This window comes from Branchiostoma lanceolatum, chromosome 11, assembly GCF_035083965.1.
Source record: "Branchiostoma lanceolatum isolate klBraLanc5 chromosome 11, klBraLanc5.hap2, whole genome shotgun sequence".
In the NCBI taxonomy this organism is placed as follows: Eukaryota; Metazoa; Chordata; class Leptocardii; order Amphioxiformes; family Branchiostomatidae; genus Branchiostoma; species Branchiostoma lanceolatum.
In genome coordinates this window covers 12,288,236-12,306,611 of record NC_089732.1, presented here as the reverse complement: position 1 = coordinate 12,306,611, position 18,376 = coordinate 12,288,236, and the positions used below count along the sequence as shown (strand labels likewise).

Sequence of the window (18,376 nt, the reverse complement as noted above, 5' to 3'; positions counted from 1 at the left end):
GTATGACTATGAATATTAAAGTGATATCACTGAAACCAAGTTCCTCTTTTCAATAAAGATGAACAGTACTAGTCTGTACCGACCACTGGTAGGAGGATAGATAAAAGTTAAACATACATGGTTACATTTAACACATGTAGATTGTAGAAGATAGCTACCAAGAATGACAGCGAAGAAGCACATTAATTTATAGCAACAAACTTTCTTCTGTGTGTAAAATTGCTGGATATTTTCACTATTCTTTTACATTACATATCTGAGTTGACTCGAAGGGATTCACAATTTACAAGGGACAGTCACCTTGTAGGTCAAAAATGTTCAAGTTCATAAACATTGGAGGCAGTCTTTTATAAGGAAGACAAAAGTGAAAAGAATTGCTAGCAAGAAGTGTTTAACCGCCATCCAATCACACTGGAGAGTCAGCCCTTCTCTTCATTGCTCTCCCTCCCTGGTGGCTGTTCTATCACGCTGCTTCCCTCCCACTGCTGCGCTCACACCTCCACCTGTTCCATGGGTTTCAGGTTGTCTGCCACCTACAGATCATAAAAAATTCCAGTTTTAACGTCATCACTTAGTAAAATTACAGGTGTGCGTAGCAAAACCTTTGTTGGATCCGTTGGCATGTGTGGTGGCAGCCATCTTGATTTTGTGACGTCGCAGGGTAGCCATACCATTTCATTGGGAGGGGTGTTTTTTGGTGCCGCTAGCGTTCCCTCTATTTTTAACAAATCGGCACACAACTATCACACATTCGACAAATAAAAAGAAAAGTTCATTACAAATTCATATTTATAAAAAGACCCCGTAATCGCTAAACTAACATAGCAAACCTGAAGTATATGTAGCACAAATACTTAACTCTAGTTTTAAATCAAAATACAACAATGTATAAAAGTCTAAGGGCTTTTATGTGTAAGTTCCTGTAGATGAATAGAGAATTTTCTATGAGTATGACACGACCAAGAAAAGTTTACAGACTCTCTGTCAAATTTCTGCTAGCATCTAACTTGAGTCCCAAGCAGGGCTGTCTCCAGCTTAAATTTTTTCCCATCTCACTCATTATTTGGGAGCCCATGTTGTTGATTTTCTTTGTTAAATCTGTAATTTTAAGCTCACAAAAATACATTTTCAATTTCATGTTGTGAGGTTTAGATTTTTTTGGACAGACGGGGTGAAATTATTTTCCATCCCAACAAGTAACGTTTCGTCCCGGGACTTAAAGGCACCCAGAGCATTTTATGAGGCTTCAAAACTGGAAATATTCTAGTTGCTGTAATCTTGATGAAATTGACATTTAATGCCACTGTTAACCACATTTGTGTGCGGATTTCTTATCAAAAGTGCTCAAAAGCGGAACAAAAACAAGCTACATGGTGATCTTTTAGTTTCACATGCCTAGTGTAAATAGACCGATACCATAGCCCCGCCCACCTCCGTCAAAACGTAGAAATGCAAAATTTAAACATAAAAATGCAAATATTTGACGGATATGCAGTCACTCTCTCATTTGTCGCTAATTGCGATGGACAGTCAGGATCAGTCTATTTGGGCTTGGATTTTCTATCAGTTCTGGCCACACAACGACATTGTATCTTTGCTCCTTTGTATAGTGTTATTGAAACTTACCATGTGTAGGAATGACTAGATATTGGAGTTTTTTTATTCAAGCTCCAAGCCTCATAAAATACTCTGGATGCCTTTTAAGAGACAGCACTAGTTCTAAGCTAGAAGAATGCTCCTCTTCTCTACCAGCTCTCATTAAAAACAACACATCCTAACCTGGAATTCACAGCCGGTGGCTGATACAATATCCTCCACTGAGAAGTCCGGCCAGATTTCTGTCAGAGTCAGACCTGTCTCTGCATCCACCTGAAACACTGCCTGTTCACACACACACAAAAATATTAGTACATAATTTTCTGCAATGAATACTATATTGAAACAAAGGATGAAACAATAAAACATCCACAGGTGGGCAAGTCTATTAAAGATACTGTAAATGCAGAAATGTTCGTGGAGATTTAATTTCACGGTAGGGAGAAAATTGAGTCTTCGCGTTGGTTTTGAGTTCACGTTTGAAACAATAGCAGTGCTACAGTCACGATGGAATGGCTTTTCGCGGCGATTATAAGTCCGCGGTAAAGAGTTCGTTAAAACTTAAAACCACCACGAACATTTCTGCATTTACAGTATTAAAATATTTTGTTTTATCACAGACCTTGTAAAGGTCAATTTTTCCATCCTTATACAGTTTTCTTCAATTTGAAGACTATTTCAGGTTGTTGATGAAGGTTAGACATCCAGGTAATAAGATACGCCAAAAATAGTTACTCAAGCAACTGGATAAAAGTTTTTAACAGTCAGACGTTTCAGACAGCATTCGATACCTTTCGTCAGTGACTAAAGAAACTTCTAGTCACTGACGAAAGATAGCGGATGCTGTCTGAAACGTCTGACTGTTTCAAAATTTTATCCAGTTGCCTGAATAACTATTTTTGGCGTATTTCAGGTTGTTTTCTTACCTTTTCAGTGATGATGGTGTTGACACATTGAGTTCCAGTGAGAGGTAGTTTACACTGAGGTAGGATCTTATGTGCTCCTCCCTGTACAATAGGCAACATAACTATAACTGATAACAACATTTAGAGGGGGTAAAATTTATCAAGGCAGAATCCTATCCTCATTACCATAAGCCCAACCAACTTGTCATCTTTGTGGTAACATCATCCTCCCAGCAGACCCGATATGTTCGTTACCTCCCATAGCAGCCCTGCCCTTCCGAGCCCCTGAACACGCTTCTGGCGACGTCACCACTAAACAGCTTTCAGCCAATCAGAGGGTTTGCTAAAGCTCATTTTGAGCAAAGCCGCAAAGGAGGCTGGTAAGGTATCAGCCAATCAGCTTACGTCTTACATCGCTACTTAATTAATCATGAGCAACAAACGACTGTTTGTGCCAAATAAGGCTAGCTCATTAATTATTTATGAGCAACTGTCAGTGACATCCCCAGAAGCCAAAATCTCCATTCAAAAGATCAGGGAGGGTTTGCCGATAAAGGAGGGTGGTTTACATTTGCATGCTCATGTTCCGCAGGTTGAAACCAAGCTCCTAGACACTGTTACAGTAGATTCTGCAATCTTCGGAAAACTTGCCATTAGGCCACACCAATTTAACTTCTTGGTTAACAGATTTTTTTTTTTTAATTTTAGCACAAGGCCATCATTAAAACAGAAGGCTGGCGTGAAAACTTGCACCTGACCCTGTTCACTCCCTGAAACTGCGTGCACCAAAGTGCAAACTTTCCTCTGAGATTCTGTTTTCCTGTTGATTTTCTAATCTAGCATTTTTTTTTAGATTCCGTTAACCAAGAAATTAAAATGGTGTGGCCTTAGCTTTTCATTGATTTTTTTCCAGCAACAAGGGCCTGTACTAGCCTCTACCAGGCTCTATGGATCGCTGGATAGTAGAAATTGGCCAAATAGAGTGAATAGTATGCAAAGGGAGTCAATATGGAGATAAGGACAATAGACGTCCCTCTCTCCGTAGCCAACTCCCTTAGCATACTACCGGTATTCACTCTATTTGGCCAATTTTGACTATCTTTCCAGCCATCCACAGAGCCTGGCAGAGGCTTGGCCTTTTTATTATTGCATACATTGGAGACTTGTGCACATTGCTTTTTGAGAAAAACGAGGCTCCTACCTTAGCAGTGTGCTCCATGGTGACGACCACTTTGGTGTCGGCGGCTGAGACTAAGTCCATGGCACCGCCCATTCCCTTCACCATCTTCCCCTGAAATCACCATGGATGGAGTTTGTTAAAAACACACAAAACGATAAACATACTACCGTATTTTCTCGATTAAAGTACGCACCCCTGATTTGGGGTTACTTCCAGACAAATTTGCAGAACTGAAACGTAAAGTGAAAAACCCCAAATAAAGTATGCACTTCTCCACTGATCTTGAACAAATTTTTAACAGGATAAATTGAAATTTATGGTGTTCCTCCTATTATCTCCAGGTCATTTTTCTTATATCAAGGACTTCTACATAATGTCATTCCTTAGATCCATAAAAGATTCTCTTGTTTATTCTGCCAGCATCGTCTCTGCAAACTTGAGGATTGCCTACGACAAGTTACAAACTTCGCAAATTGGCAGGTATTGAGCCATGCATTGTTGCACCGCAGCTGGGTTCCTGGTTTGATTAAGCAAGGGTTTGAGGTCCTTTTCCAATTTGTCCGGGCAATAACCTCAAATAAAGTACGCACCCTGACTTTAGTAATGACTTGTGGTGCCTTTTGAATTTTGAAATGTTTAAAAAGTGCGTACTTCATTTCCAGGCAATACGGTAGTAGCCATAGCAATGACCATACTCTGTTGTACAGCCCTGCAAACACTCAAACAAGGTCCTGTGCCCATGCTTGTCTTGTTACAGCATAACCTTTAGGCCACACCAATCTAATTTCTTGGTTAACGGATTTTTATTTTCCAAAAAAAAAAAAATTTTAGAAAAAAATTTTTTTAGAAAAAAGAGGGCTGGGCCAGCCTTCTGTTTTCATGAATTTTTTTTTCTAGTTTTTTTTTTTTTTGAAAATAAAAATCCGTTAACCAAGAAATTAAATTGGTGTGGCCTTACTGATACTTTCAGTGATGATGGTGTTGAAAATCAGGGCTCGAAAAGTGGGTGCAAGTGCACCTGTGCACCTAATTTTTGACTGGGTGCACCAGTGCACCTAGCTATTTTTGTATGCTATAGGGTAAAGGTACTATTTTACACTAGCATACTGAGATGTAAGTATCAGAAGAAGCAATACTTAATTTGATGTATTTTGAAGTTAGCTATAGAATTACAGACTAAAGTTCTTTAGAGTGTTAAACTTTATCATGTTTCGTTGAAATTCAACTTTTATTTTATGTGGTGCACCCAAAATTCCTTCTGTGCACCCAATTTATGGAGTTGGGTGCACCAGGGCACTTATTTCCATTTCCAAAAATAAATTTCGAGCCCTGAAAATGGTTTGAAAGTATTGGAATTTCTGAATTCCTGGCTGTAGAACTTACCGGAATCATCCAGTTGGCGAGATCTCCGTACTGAGACACCTGCATGGCTCCCAGCATGGTCAGGTTAATGTGGCCTCTGTACAAAACAAACAAAAACAATGCAAAATGTAGCATTCGTTTTGTCAACTTGTTAAAAAAAGACTCAGAAGAAGTTCTCAGGGCTTCCCAATCAAGTCTGGGTTTTTTTCAAATCATTTTTGTTTCTGTTTTGTTTGCATGTATTGCATACCCCGTTAACTGCCTCATGGCGTAACACACCAATTTTGTACTGAAGAGTCCAAACTGCACATTGGAACAGATTTATTTGATCCACTCACACCGGGAAGGCTCCTAGTCTTTTTGGTAAGCGTGGTGGGTTCCTTTACAAGCTTGAGGTGTGGCTCTCCTCCATTTGCCGAGGGATGTCCTTAACAAAAGCTGAGTAAAGTGGGGAAATTTGTGTCCCAAGGGCACAATGTCAACGGGACAAATCAGGAAAACCCAGATTCGTACCCATGACCTCTGGGCCAACGCTATGCCACCACGATGCCACATTCTGTAAAGTGTGTGATTAATTTTATTACTGTGGATACCAAATATCTGTATCAAGAGAGCAAAGAAGTAGACCAGGAATATAGTACACGTGATATGCTTCAATGGTGAATTGGTAGAGCTAGAGAAATCAAACTCACCCTCGGATCATGCCGAAAGATTCATCGCTGGAGAAAAAGGAACTTCCCGGCAAGATGGTGACTGTCTCCTTCCCAGCATTGATCAGGTCAGGATCCTGCTCTCCTGGGAGTGGGAAGGGGCCCTGTGGATGTAGAGGGGGCATATAGCTTTCCTTAATGATGCAGTACCACATTAAACTGTTAGGAGGCGTTCATGCACTGCTATAAGCATCCTCCTCTCCTGGGGGCGGGAAGGGGCCCTGTGGATGCCCCGGGTTCTAGCTACGCATTTTAGCATAACGCGCCACCACGTTATCATTTGTGTCCACCGTGCACACTAACTTAGTACCATTACGCTTATTTTCCATCTAGGATAATGGTACTTTGCAAGAATGTATTTTTCCAGAAATGCAAACTGACAAAAAATTCTTCTAATTACATGTGGTTTAAAAAAGAATTAAGTCCCCCCCATGGATAGTAGCCCCCCTTATAATGCCAACTTTTACTGCAATACCACGATCAATCAACAGGAGGCCAAAAATCCGCCTTCACCTTCAGGTACACACAACCTACCGACCTACCAAATACCATCGCAATCCATCCAGCAGTTCTCAAGACATATCCCCATACATCATCCAGAGTGAAAACTATACCTCCATTTTTCATGGAGGTAACAACAACAAAAATAGAGCAATTAAAGCAGAAGGCCACTGACCAGTCCCAGGATGCCATTCTCACTCTGTAGATGGATGGTGATGCCAGGTCGGATGTAGTTACTGGCCAACATCGGGATCCCAATACCCAGGTTAGCTGGGGTACACTGGTCAAGGAATGGGGGAAGCTTCATAGGATCCAGAAGTTGTAGCCGTACAAGTCTGACAATTTCTTATATCTAAATTTTTTGTATTTGAAGCAAAAGTTTAAAGCTATATCCATGATATTGACAGAATAACAGAAAAAAGGATGGTTTATTGTTCTGCCAGATTGGTTTCAATTAACTCGTATATAAAAAATCCTGATTTTACATTAACTAACGTTACCAATTATGACAATCTATTTTGATCTGACTTTTCATACTGTAAATCTTTTTAATATAGCGGCAGAAAAATATAGCGGTTGGGGGAAAATGGAGTAGGTCACGGCACTTAATTTAACGTTGGGAACAAACATTACTGTCTCAAATATTAGCTGTTGACTAGTGTCAGTTCAATCAGCTAAAATTAAGTTACAATTAAAAAATCAAGAATTACAGTCTTTGAAGCAAAAGTTTAAATCTTAGGCTAAGCCGGTATGATCTCAAGATGCACCATAGCTGCAGTATTGCAACTCCTCACTAGAGGGAGCAGCTGCACTGTCCATGTGAAGGATACCATACATGCCGTCCTGGAACTCCAGTGCTGCTCTCCTGATGATCCTCTCTCTAACCAGGGCTGCGGCACTCTTGGGCTTGTCATCTTTTGCTTCCTTGGTCAGAGTTAGTCTCTGTATGTATAACATGTGAAATATATCAGTATGTGCCTGATTTTAATACCATAAGCATATCATTATTCCTTTTGCAAGTAGTGATTTATTGAAAGAAATGCAATTTTCTTGAACAATGCTTCAAGTCCTACTGACGTAAACACATAGAATGAATATGCGTAAATGTATATCCTGCTAAATGTCATTAAAGCACTCTACTCAGTATTATCACTGTTTGTGTCCAACGTTTTCTAAGAAATACATCAATAGTTACAATAAAAGGTAAAAGTAGTCTCGTAGCTTTTTTGAGGCGATGGCCTTAGGAGCAGTGGGTTGTTATCCACACATACATGCAGGGCACATTATTGGAAGTCAGAGCCCAACCCTCTCCTTCCACCACCTTTTACCTCCTCAGCTGAAGTCAGGTACCCATTTTTACACCTGGGTGTAGTGAGGAGAGTCGTTTTAAGTGCCTTTCCCAAGGACAAAACATTACTGAACTGTAGAAGGTACAAAAAAATGCTACTTACCTCTATTCTCTTCTCAAATTTGTCTCCCTTGAAGACTCTCTGCACAAAGATACTGGGAACATGAACATCTTCAGGAGGGATGGTACCAGACTCCACTATCTCCTCCACCTGTGTCAGACACACATTGTCAAGACAGTAGAGACATTTCTCTCAGCTATCAGCTTTTATCTTTATTCCACCCGACACAAAAGTCTATATATATTAAGCATATGGGAAACAGGGCTGAAAGGCATAACAGTGTAACAACTCCTCAGAACAAAAATAGCTCTTTCTCTTCTTCAACCTGTAAAATAAGTCTATTTGCGTTAAGGAATTTTATCAATGAAACAAGTAATGATACAGTAACAAAAATCAGTTTTAACTCAAGCATAGGATTCAGGCTCATTGTGCAATGAAAGATACCTCAATTAAATACCAATTACCTTACAGGGAAACCCCCATGGGACAATACCCCCTTATTTGGTAATTCCCATGACAAAGTTCTAATTTTAGGAGTTCATATAGTATATGTAATATACCTATCTCTTTAAACCTCCTTAGAAGTCAACTTCATACATGAGCGTATGATCAAGAATAACAATTTTATGATGTATTTTCCTTTCCTAAGAGGAAAAAGCCTATTTTCTTGCATTGCTATTTGCTTTAAACTACATGTACATGTATGTCATTGATGAATTCAGATTACCCTAGAAGGGGTTTAGATTTTCTGCATGCCACCCAGGGCTTGAAATACTGGGCGTATGTGCACTTTTGTGGACCCAAAATTGGAGCTGTGCACCTAATTTTTGCCTGTGGCTGCACCAGTGCACCTAGATATTTTTGTAGGGGTCATAGGGGTATCAGAAAAAGCAAAGTTACCTTTGTTGTACTTTATTTGATGTATGATACCTATTTGAAATTTTGCAAAAGTTAGCTGTAGAATTTCAGATTGAAGTTCTTAAGAAATTAGAGAGGCAGTATGTACTTAGGGTTTGCAAATACATTTTGCAGACATTCTATTTCATTTTATGTTATACATGTACACCCAAAATTCTTTCTGTGCACCTAAATTTTTAGGTTAGGTGCACACCAGTGCACCTGTTCCAAAACTGAATTTCGAGTCCTGCCAACTTAATACTTCTGATGCTGAAATATCTTATCTTGATATCAGTAACGATATCATATTGCAGGGTCAAGGAAGTAAAGACCGTCTGACCGAAATTGAAGTTGAGGTTACAGTTTTGGCAGTCTAGGACCATATCAAATGGTAGCTTTAAGTAGGGTTATTGCGGCATAATTCAATTTTTTTTTAAATAATGTTTCAAAGTGATTTTTTAACTGTCACTGCCTAAATTTTAGTTGGTCTGTGGCCACTGCAGGGGACACCTTTAATGACAGTTAAATTCACAGCTGAAATTATTAAAGCATTTTCTGCAATCTACTTTATCTGTACTTTTAAGACTAATAGATATATCAATATGGTCTCATTCATGACTTTCAACGTGCACGACCGCATCACCGAAATGCAGGCTTGTGCACGTCCAATCTCGCGCGCGGCTGCCGAACTTTGCCTGCTAATTTCTTCAGTTACAAACAAGCTTTCATCAGTTTGACTCTTGATATCACCTGGACTGGCTAAAAGGGAATTTCCCACCGATATATATAAACACACGTTCATGCAGCCGTTAATTTTTGGGGGTACGGACTCTTTTAGGGTACCCACTCGGAGTAATGCAGAAATGAGACCTTAACTGGTGTTACACAATCATTATTCACGCTGTATCATCATAACAACTTACATTAGTGAAATGTCATTTTACCACATACATGACCATTGGTCTGTAGTACTAAGAACAGTCAGCGAATCCTTACCTTCAATAAACACAGGGCACAAACTCCAACAGCACAACAAGAACACATCACACAAGTCCTTTTCAAGACAACATAAGAAATAACTAAAGACGTCTGCGTGGTTCCTTCCTTAGGGTGGGGTACCTTTGTTTCCGAACTACACTACTTCTACCACGAGATCAGCTGGGCTTCGCTACTCGTACTTGTACAAGCCCTCTGACTTGGTTTCCAAACGCGAGATTCCGCGCTCCCGGAGTCGGAGGCGCGTGTTGATGAGGCGTAGCTGAACACGGGCAAGCGCCAACTTCTGATCCATGATCTGGGACGAGCGCTGGTAGGATTCGGGCAGGGCGTAATCGGACCGGATGTGGCGAGGCATGGTCACAGGCAGGGAAACTACGCTCTTCTAGAAACTTCTGCAGAAATGCACTGAATCTAACGACGACAGAAAGCTATGAAAGTGAACTTTAAAGAAACCTGTAAACAAGACTCAACCAGTTTATACCAGGGAAGTCTGCTTATCACAAATCTGCATATTAGGTCATGTGACCTAAAGAACTATACCACTCATGCAAAAAGAGGTAAAAGATACTCCTGAAGTTGTTTTTTCAATCATCAATAAAAGTTCGTTAAAATTTCAAACGAGGCAAAAAGAAACACCAAAACTAATATATCCTCTTCTCCTTGGCTCTGGTGCAAAAAGGTAACTTGTAAATTTTATAAATGACTTAGAATGAAGTTGTTCTATTTCTTCAACACCCCTTAAGTTTGCCATGGTTCAGTCTGCTCAGGAAAATAAGATTGCATGATATCGTCTGTATTCTGAGAATCTCTTAGGTCTTTTTTTGTACGTGTCTAGGGACCTGGAATTGGCAAGAGTAAGCAGACAACAATCCTTACAGCTAGTTAGGCCATGTTGCTTTGATCATATGGATGACATCCGCACGCACATCAATTTTCGTCTGTTTCCCAAAAAAAGGTTTCGGCCATACTGTGAATTGTAAAAAGCAGCTGCAAAATGAGAAAATACATGCAAAAATAATATTTTGGAAAACGGATACTAATGTCATAGAATGTAAATTCCATAGTCAAAGAAAAAGTTTCTTTTTTTTTTGCCCACTCGCATCAATTTTAGGGTCCCCAGAGGATGTCATCCATATGATCAAATCAACATGCCCTTATTGAAACAATGCCGGATCAATTCAGTGTAACGAACTGGCTTACACAATCAGAAATCATTTCATACAACTGACAACTGTAATATCAATACTGTGCTTGACAATATTATTATTTGATTCGCTCTTTTTGGGATTAACAAGTTGTGCAAATCCTATCTTTCTTGTACAAGATTTTTTACACCTCGCCAAAATTTAGGTTCTAAGTGCCCCTTATACCAAATCTATCCTGATAACTTATAACTTACATCCTTTTAGATTTTCTTAATAATCTTGGCCTCCAAACCAAGGGTACGTGTTGTAATACACATAGCCTTAGAATAGAGAAGGGGACACTGCACCCTCGTTACCATATATGGTGATGGGAAATAAGTGAGCCACGCCCTGTGGGACCTGGGGCAAGATTGTTGAATGATTGTCTGGATTCTGGACAACATCAACATGATACAACTACATGTACAAGGTTTTGATGAAAACATGTTTATCAAATCTATCTTTCAATTTGGCAAAAATATGTCATAATTCATGAACTGTCATTAAGCCCCCGTCACAAATGATTATAAGAACTTCAGCTAGGCCGACGTGTTAGCGAGCTCCAAATGTACATTTTCGGCCGAAGTACGGCCGACGTCCTGTCGATTAGGCGTGCTTTGGGCGATTTTTAGAAATAAAAAGACAAGATTTTCATTGGAAAACCGGGGTCGACGCTCGGGCGATTTTGACATTTGGCGAGCTACGGGCGATCTACATTCGGCCGATGTTCACATGAATTGTGACACCGGCTTTAAGACCACAAAGATTTTTTGAGATTGTAAAATCTACAAGTTAATGAATGAATGAATGAAGACCATTATTGTACATATAGGCCCACTGGGTTAAGTACAGGTCACAAGAAAAGAATAGTATACGTTAATAGTATCTAGGTTTAATATTATCAACAACAAAAAAACACATAATATTTTTCTTAGTTATTCCATTTGAATAAGTGATGGGGATGATTAAAAGCACAACTGAGATTCAGTAAAAAAATATCATTTTCGAGGTGTAATGTTACATCTTCAAAATGACCCCAACTCTCATCGAAGCCTCATTAAGAAAATGCAATCTCCAAAAGTAGTATTGATAAAAAGGTAAGGTAAAGCGGTCGAACCTCAGACTGAGGACGAAGCATGACGCTTTTTCGTTAGCTGGTAGTGCAATGCGGCTTCGCTACGGCTCACGTTTTTGGCCAAGCACACCAGGTCACCCCTACTCTTCTCGAAATGACGAACACAATCCCTTACAACATGTCCGAGCTGGAGTCGACCCCTAGGATCGAAACCAGGCCCTAGGATCCACAGAATTTGATCCAGATGGCGAAGCAGCGGGTTTGTTTTACCGCTTGCGCCACGGGGACAAGACTCCAGGCTCCGAATACCGGGATTTAAACCCATGACTTTACGATCCTGTGGAAAGACTGCAGACAAAAAGACCACTGCACATGACTGAATGTTGTATATTTGTGATAACTCCTCACCTCGGCTATGGTGATCTTTGCTGCTTTTGCCATTGGTGGGTTGAAATTCCTGGCAGCCTTTCTGCAACATTCAAAAACAATCTTTAGAGAAGAACAAGACAAGTGATGACAAAGATAATCTTACATTTTTCCCTAAGATCTACAAAATGTCATTGTAGGCCTATCAGAGTACTGTAGATTCCCTTATGTCTATGGCACTTAAATTTCGCCATACAGTGATGACAAAGAGTTTGTGAACATAAAAGCACCACAAATATTTCACAATTTTCAGTGGTTGTGCTTTGTTTGTAAACCGCCTCATGGCGTAACACAGCAGGTTTGTACTGAACAGTACAAGCTGCATATCTGGATTTATTTGATCCACTCACACTGGGATGGACCCTGACTTTTCGAAAAGTGTGGTGGGCTCTTATACAAACTACTGTGGTACATATAACTTAACCATAGTACAGTACGATAGTACATACCGGTCTTTTTTCTTCTTTTTTCCTGTACTTAACCATAGTACAGAACCAAGATCAGATGTGTACAAACATACCTGAATGTCAAGTTCCCCATCCTATCTGCTTTCCAAGCCTTCACCAGGGCAAAGTCTCCTGTGATGGCTCGCTCCATGATGTAGTTCCTGCCGTTAAACATGCGCTCCTGGGGAGAATTAACAAATTTGCATTGTTTCTTTCAATCGCATCAAATACTATGCTTTAAATCTGGATAGTCACTGAGAATTTGGAATTTAGTCAACTTTGAAGACAAATGAAAACATCATGATGTAAAGGAAGATATAGCCTTCAAATATACTTTAATATACAAAACTTGGCTGTAGAAGTTAAATACGAAAAAAGCAAAAACTAAAACCTTTATCACACTGAAGTAGCCGTTTGGCACCCTATTCTCTATTGATTCTATTCTATTCGAAGCTGGTGTGTTGCGAAGCTGGTGTGTTACGCCGAAGGGCGGTTATACCGGCCATACAGATATAGATACAGATACAGATTACAGAGTTAGGTAGCAGGGTGAATGTTAAAAATTGCGTGTGACAAATGATACGTTGATGAAGGTTAGACATCCAGATAGGGGGTAATAAAATAAGCCAAGAATAATTAGTCAAGCAACTGGATAAAATTTTGAAGCAGACATTTCAGACAGCATCCACTGTCTTCCGTCCGTGACTAAGGAAAGGACTGGAGAACCAGGTTTTATACCAAAACTCTGAATAGATATGTTAATGAGGTCAAGACAACGTTGTAACGGTAACCCTAACCCTAACCCTAAAGCTCCTGGGCAAGTGGAGCAGTAAAAAAGCATAATGTGAAAAAAGGATAACAATATCAACCATGCTTTTAGAGCATTTATCTATTACCTCTCGTGGTTCGCTGGTGATAGCGACAGAACCGTCGGAGTTGTACTTGATCGGAGCCCCTCCCTCGTGCACAAGGGTTCCGTACGCCGTGGGAGTGAAGAATGCTGGGACACCCGCCCCGCCCGCACGGATACGTTCTGCCAGAGTGCCCTGCAGCAGAAATAGGACGTCTTTATATCGAGCCCTAGACAAACTTTGTAAAAAATTACTTAAAGAAGCGTATGCAGTATTTCTTGTTTCTTTCACCGTGACTTTGTTCTCTGTTGTCACGGTAACCTCTGTATCGTGAACTATTTATGATTCCTTCACACAGCCATTCTGTAAATCACTTGCGGCCGCCGTGAAGTTCAAGTTCAGTGAAAATGTTAATTTTCCTTACACCGTGAAATTTGCTAAAACCGTGAAGATAAAGTGAATCACAATATCTTGCACAAGTGGTCTTGTCAACCTCTTGTTGAGCCACCCAGGTGTTAAAATGGGTATCTGACTTTGGTTGGGGAGGTAAATGGCAGTGGAAAGAGAGGCATTGGCTCCGCCTTCCAATACCGTGCCCTAGACACAGTGGATAACAACCCACTGCCCCTACAGCATCAAAAAGGCCCTATTTTAATTTATCTTTTATTTACTTATCCTCGAAATCTAGAGATAGTGCCATGTTCATGATGAAAATATGGGCAGTTAGTCTCAGATGAAAAATTCTCCATCAACAGTTCTCTATAGTATTGTTTGTTTGTTTCTTTGTTTGTTGTTGTCTCTCACACTAACCTGTGGTGTGAGTTCGACCTCCAGCTCTCCAGACAGATACTGTCTCTCAAACTCTGCATTCTCACCAACATAGGAGGAGATCATCCTCTTTACCTGCAAACATACAACATCAGAAAGTGCCAGGGGGAAAATTTGAATAACCCAGTCATTGCTAAAGTTGAATGTTGTTCTATGGTTAACATCTACTAATGTAATTCCACAAGGGTACGTAATGTAATACGTCCAAACAGATCTCCAACCCAACATCCCCCAGCATAATGCGCCTATATATCTAAACCATGCATACCTGGGGGGTGCTGCACTAGAGATCTCTCAAACCCACTTTTTTCAAAGTGGCGGATTTATGTAACCCGGCGGATAAATGTTGATAGAGGTTGAATATATTGCAGGCTTTGACATCAATTAATGTTATAGTTTTGAAACACTTTGGAACAAACCATGTTCCAAATAAAGCTACATGTAGTATGAATAAAGGCAGTTAGAGAGAAAAGCAAAAGGTATACCTGTCTTGATCGAAGTAACAACCCAAGGCCAAAGTCATCGACCCTACAGACAATAAACATGGTAAACAATTACGTCAAAACCAAACCCTCAGTTCTTTATGAAAATCATAAAATTTACTATGATTGACATTGTTACCCAACAAAATACATTATTTATTCTATACATTTGTCTATTCATATTGTATTTCTATCATGACACAAAGAAGATTTCCTCGGACCTACCCAGCATTGTTACTGACTAGCGTCAGATTCTTGGCTTTCATCTCCAACAGGCCTCCAATCAGGTTTTCTGGGATCCCACATAGACCAAAACCTGCACAACGGGAAAATTCAAAAACACATCATTATCGTGGTCATCGTATCAATCAGTTGATTCTTTGCATAGAGTGAATAGAGTCATTCCCTTGATTGGCTTTCGTTGATCAATTTATTGATTGGAAATGCTGTCAATGTGATGTGAAGTGAGTATTGGTTGCACAAACTTATTTTCATAGAGGTAGGTGATATACAAGTAGTCGTAAAAATCATTTGCATACCGGGCATTGAGTGAGTGTGAGTCTGGATTTCTTGGTACTGTTACATCTGTACTTTCATTTTAAAAATTCAGCACACAATCGAAAAAACAAAGAATTGGGTTATCATTATTAGCCACTGTGTCTAGGGCACAGTATTGGAAGGCGGAGCTGAAACCTCTCCTTTCACTGCCTTTTACCTCCCCAAATCAAGTCCTCTGGGTTCTGGGCCAAACACCCTGTTGTTATGCCACACGACTTCACACAATAATACAACATAGGACAACCAATAATAACCTTCATACAGCATACAATCTTCCTGTATGCTTGTCTCTAACTTCCTATATGCTTGTCTCTAACTTAGAGGAGTTGTACAGTAGCGTAACATGAACATACCTCCAACCAGGAGCGTGGAATCATCTTCGATGTCTCGAACTGCGTCCACGGGACTGTCGTAGAACTGAACTGGACGCGCGCGTGTTGTTGAGAACGAACATGTCACCACCTGCAAACGTGAAACCATGGCATGAAGTGCGAATGTTAGCGTGTGTAAGAGACATATTACTCTAACATGGCACACATAACATTATCAGATAATTAGTCTGTAGTATTTTCTTGCCTAGTGTCTTGTTTTTCTTCAAGTGTAAATACGAAAATAAAATACAGACAAAATGTAAAATTACTATTCATCAAATCTATACGAATAGAAACATAAGCACATATCAACTTTGGATTACATACTGTTAACACTACATTATCTGAGATCAAACCAATTTCTAAATTAGTTGTTTTCAAACTGTCTTAGGTTCTATTGGGCAAAATTATGTTGCTCTCCTTGCCATAGATTATGAAAACAATGGTCAAACCGAGTAAATGAGCTCTTTGTTGATATGTACAAGCGAAAAAACTGTCCTAAACCTGTAACTTTTTAATATCTTCGTGTAGAGAGTCATGACAACAAACCATTTATTTAATACAAAATCAAAACATCGGCGTCACTCAAATCATGCATGGGGGGGGGGGCGGTCCCTGAAAGTAGGTATTCTTGCAAGCTGTGCACGTATGGAAATTTATCGTCACTAAAACGACTCAAAGAAGAAGATTTATGCAAACAAATAGATTCTAGAAGCTCATTTATGTAGTGATGATTTACCCTGACAGTTTCTGAATATCTGTTGGACTTCAGAAGACCAGATACTCCCGCGAAAGTTGGTCGAACTTTTCTCAATAACATGGAAGCCGCCATGTTGTCCCGTGTGTGTGGCGAAGTCTTTTAACGGGAGGAAAATACGTCAAGATGTCGTGGCCATCGTCGTCAAAATGGAATCTAACCGCTATAGATTTAATAAAAAACATGAAATCATATCAAATTAAAACCTTGAATATCTATAATGATAACTGTAGTGATTAATTTGTGTGATATTTTTCAAATAATCCAGTTTTTTGGGGGTTAATATAGTTTCTTATTTTCAGTTTTACTTGTATATCATTCCTCCCACTATAGCCGAAAAATTCGCATGCGTAGAGGTGTGATGGGGGCGTGTCCCATTCGCGGTCATCCATAGGTCATCGTGTCAACTCCAAGCAGATGTTTGCTCCGGATATTATACTTTAATTACAGTATACATTGTATCATGCCCTCTTGTCATCATCACCATCGTTGTTTGTTTGTTTGTTTTTTGCGGATTTTGCTTCGTTTTTTTTTTTTTTTTTTTTTATTAAACAACAGAAGAATAAACAGGACACAGAGGTGATGTACTCTAGCTAAAGCTAATATTAAACATCACCTCTCGAAAAAAAATACAAGTTACATAGACAAGTACAATAGCAATGAGAAACAGCAATTGGGTCGTCCAATACAAACAAGCTAACAAACAAACAAACAATGAATATATCAATATACCTGAACTAAGTTTTAAAACGTCTGCTTGTCAAAATATAGTGCTGAGTCAAGCCTAAAATGTTACAGTTGAAATCATACGAAACAAAGGATGAACCTCTTAATAATAAATAAATGAAGGCTTGATCAGACAAAGTATCGATATCAAGAATAGGGGCTAAAAGGTTCCGTAGGTTGCCCAGAAGGTTGAGTCTTTGTTGATTGTATATAGGGCAGTACAAAAGATAATGAGCAACGCTTTCGCTTCGACATCCGCAAGTGCAGGCTGGACTTGTTGCTAAGTTGCGTGTAAATAAACTTAGGTTAAGACTGCACGTGCCGGTGCGAAGGCGTGTGAGGAGGGCGCAAGTGTACCGGGGGCCATGACTAAAATGTGAATAGAAAGAGGGACGTACTAATTTCACTAGATGTTTTTTAAACAACGAAAGATTTAAGGATCGAACAGCTATACCAAGACCGTTCCAATGATGCGTTGCATAAGGAATAAAAGACTTTTGATATCGAGTTGTAGAGCAGAGCGGTATCCTTAGATTAAGTTTGTTACGAAGATTATAAGAAGTAGAAATGGAGACTTCAGGAGGGATCAAATCCTTAAGATACTGGCGAGTATGGCCATGGACAATTTTGTAGAACATGATCAGAGAGTGAACGTGACGACGATCCGAAAGTTTTTCCCAACCTAATTCAGAAAGTAGCGAAGAATACGAAGACCCTCTTACAGCCCCTGAGACTGCAAGCGCGCATTCGTATTGGACACGTTCTAATCGCTGGGAATCATATAAAGTACATCCATGCCAAATAATGTCAGCATATTCAAGGAGAGGACGAATAAAGGATTTATAAATAACATCAAGTACTGTTCGTGATAATCTGAATTTCAATTTGTTAAGAGTGGACACTCGTTTGGACGCCTTGCCAATCATATGAGAAATTTGTGTTTCCCATGACAAGGTGGACGTAAGAAAAGTCCCTATATGCTTGTGGGTTTTGACTGATTTGATAACACAGTTATCAAGAAGAAGAGGGGGGTGGTCGGGAGGATTTGATTTCTTAGAAAAACACATTTCTTCAGTCTTTAAAGGGTTTAGGTTCATAAGCCATGTTGAAGAC

General features: G+C 39.7%; 1 protein-coding gene across 1 annotated transcript; it reads right to left on the bottom strand.

Annotated features, from left to right (window-relative positions):
- Nucleotides 1–373: 373 nt before the first annotated feature.
- On the bottom strand, nucleotides 374–16,646 carry LOC136444413 (succinyl-CoA:3-ketoacid coenzyme A transferase 1, mitochondrial-like). The gene is made up of 17 exons (XM_066441958.1): nucleotides 16,520–16,646; nucleotides 15,763–15,871; nucleotides 15,077–15,167; nucleotides 14,855–14,897; nucleotides 14,352–14,444; nucleotides 13,587–13,736; nucleotides 12,765–12,871; nucleotides 12,227–12,287; nucleotides 7,706–7,813; nucleotides 7,085–7,196; nucleotides 6,430–6,524; nucleotides 5,736–5,857; nucleotides 5,065–5,140; nucleotides 3,703–3,792; nucleotides 2,523–2,603; nucleotides 1,780–1,881; nucleotides 374–533 (listed from the first exon to the last, which is right to left on the bottom strand). The coding sequence occupies exons 1-17, from the start codon at nucleotides 16,610–16,612 to the stop codon at nucleotides 492–494; spliced, it is 1,575 nt and encodes a 524-aa protein (XP_066298055.1). The 5' UTR covers nucleotides 16,613–16,646; the 3' UTR covers nucleotides 374–491.
- Nucleotides 16,647–18,376: the final 1,730 nt, after the last annotated feature.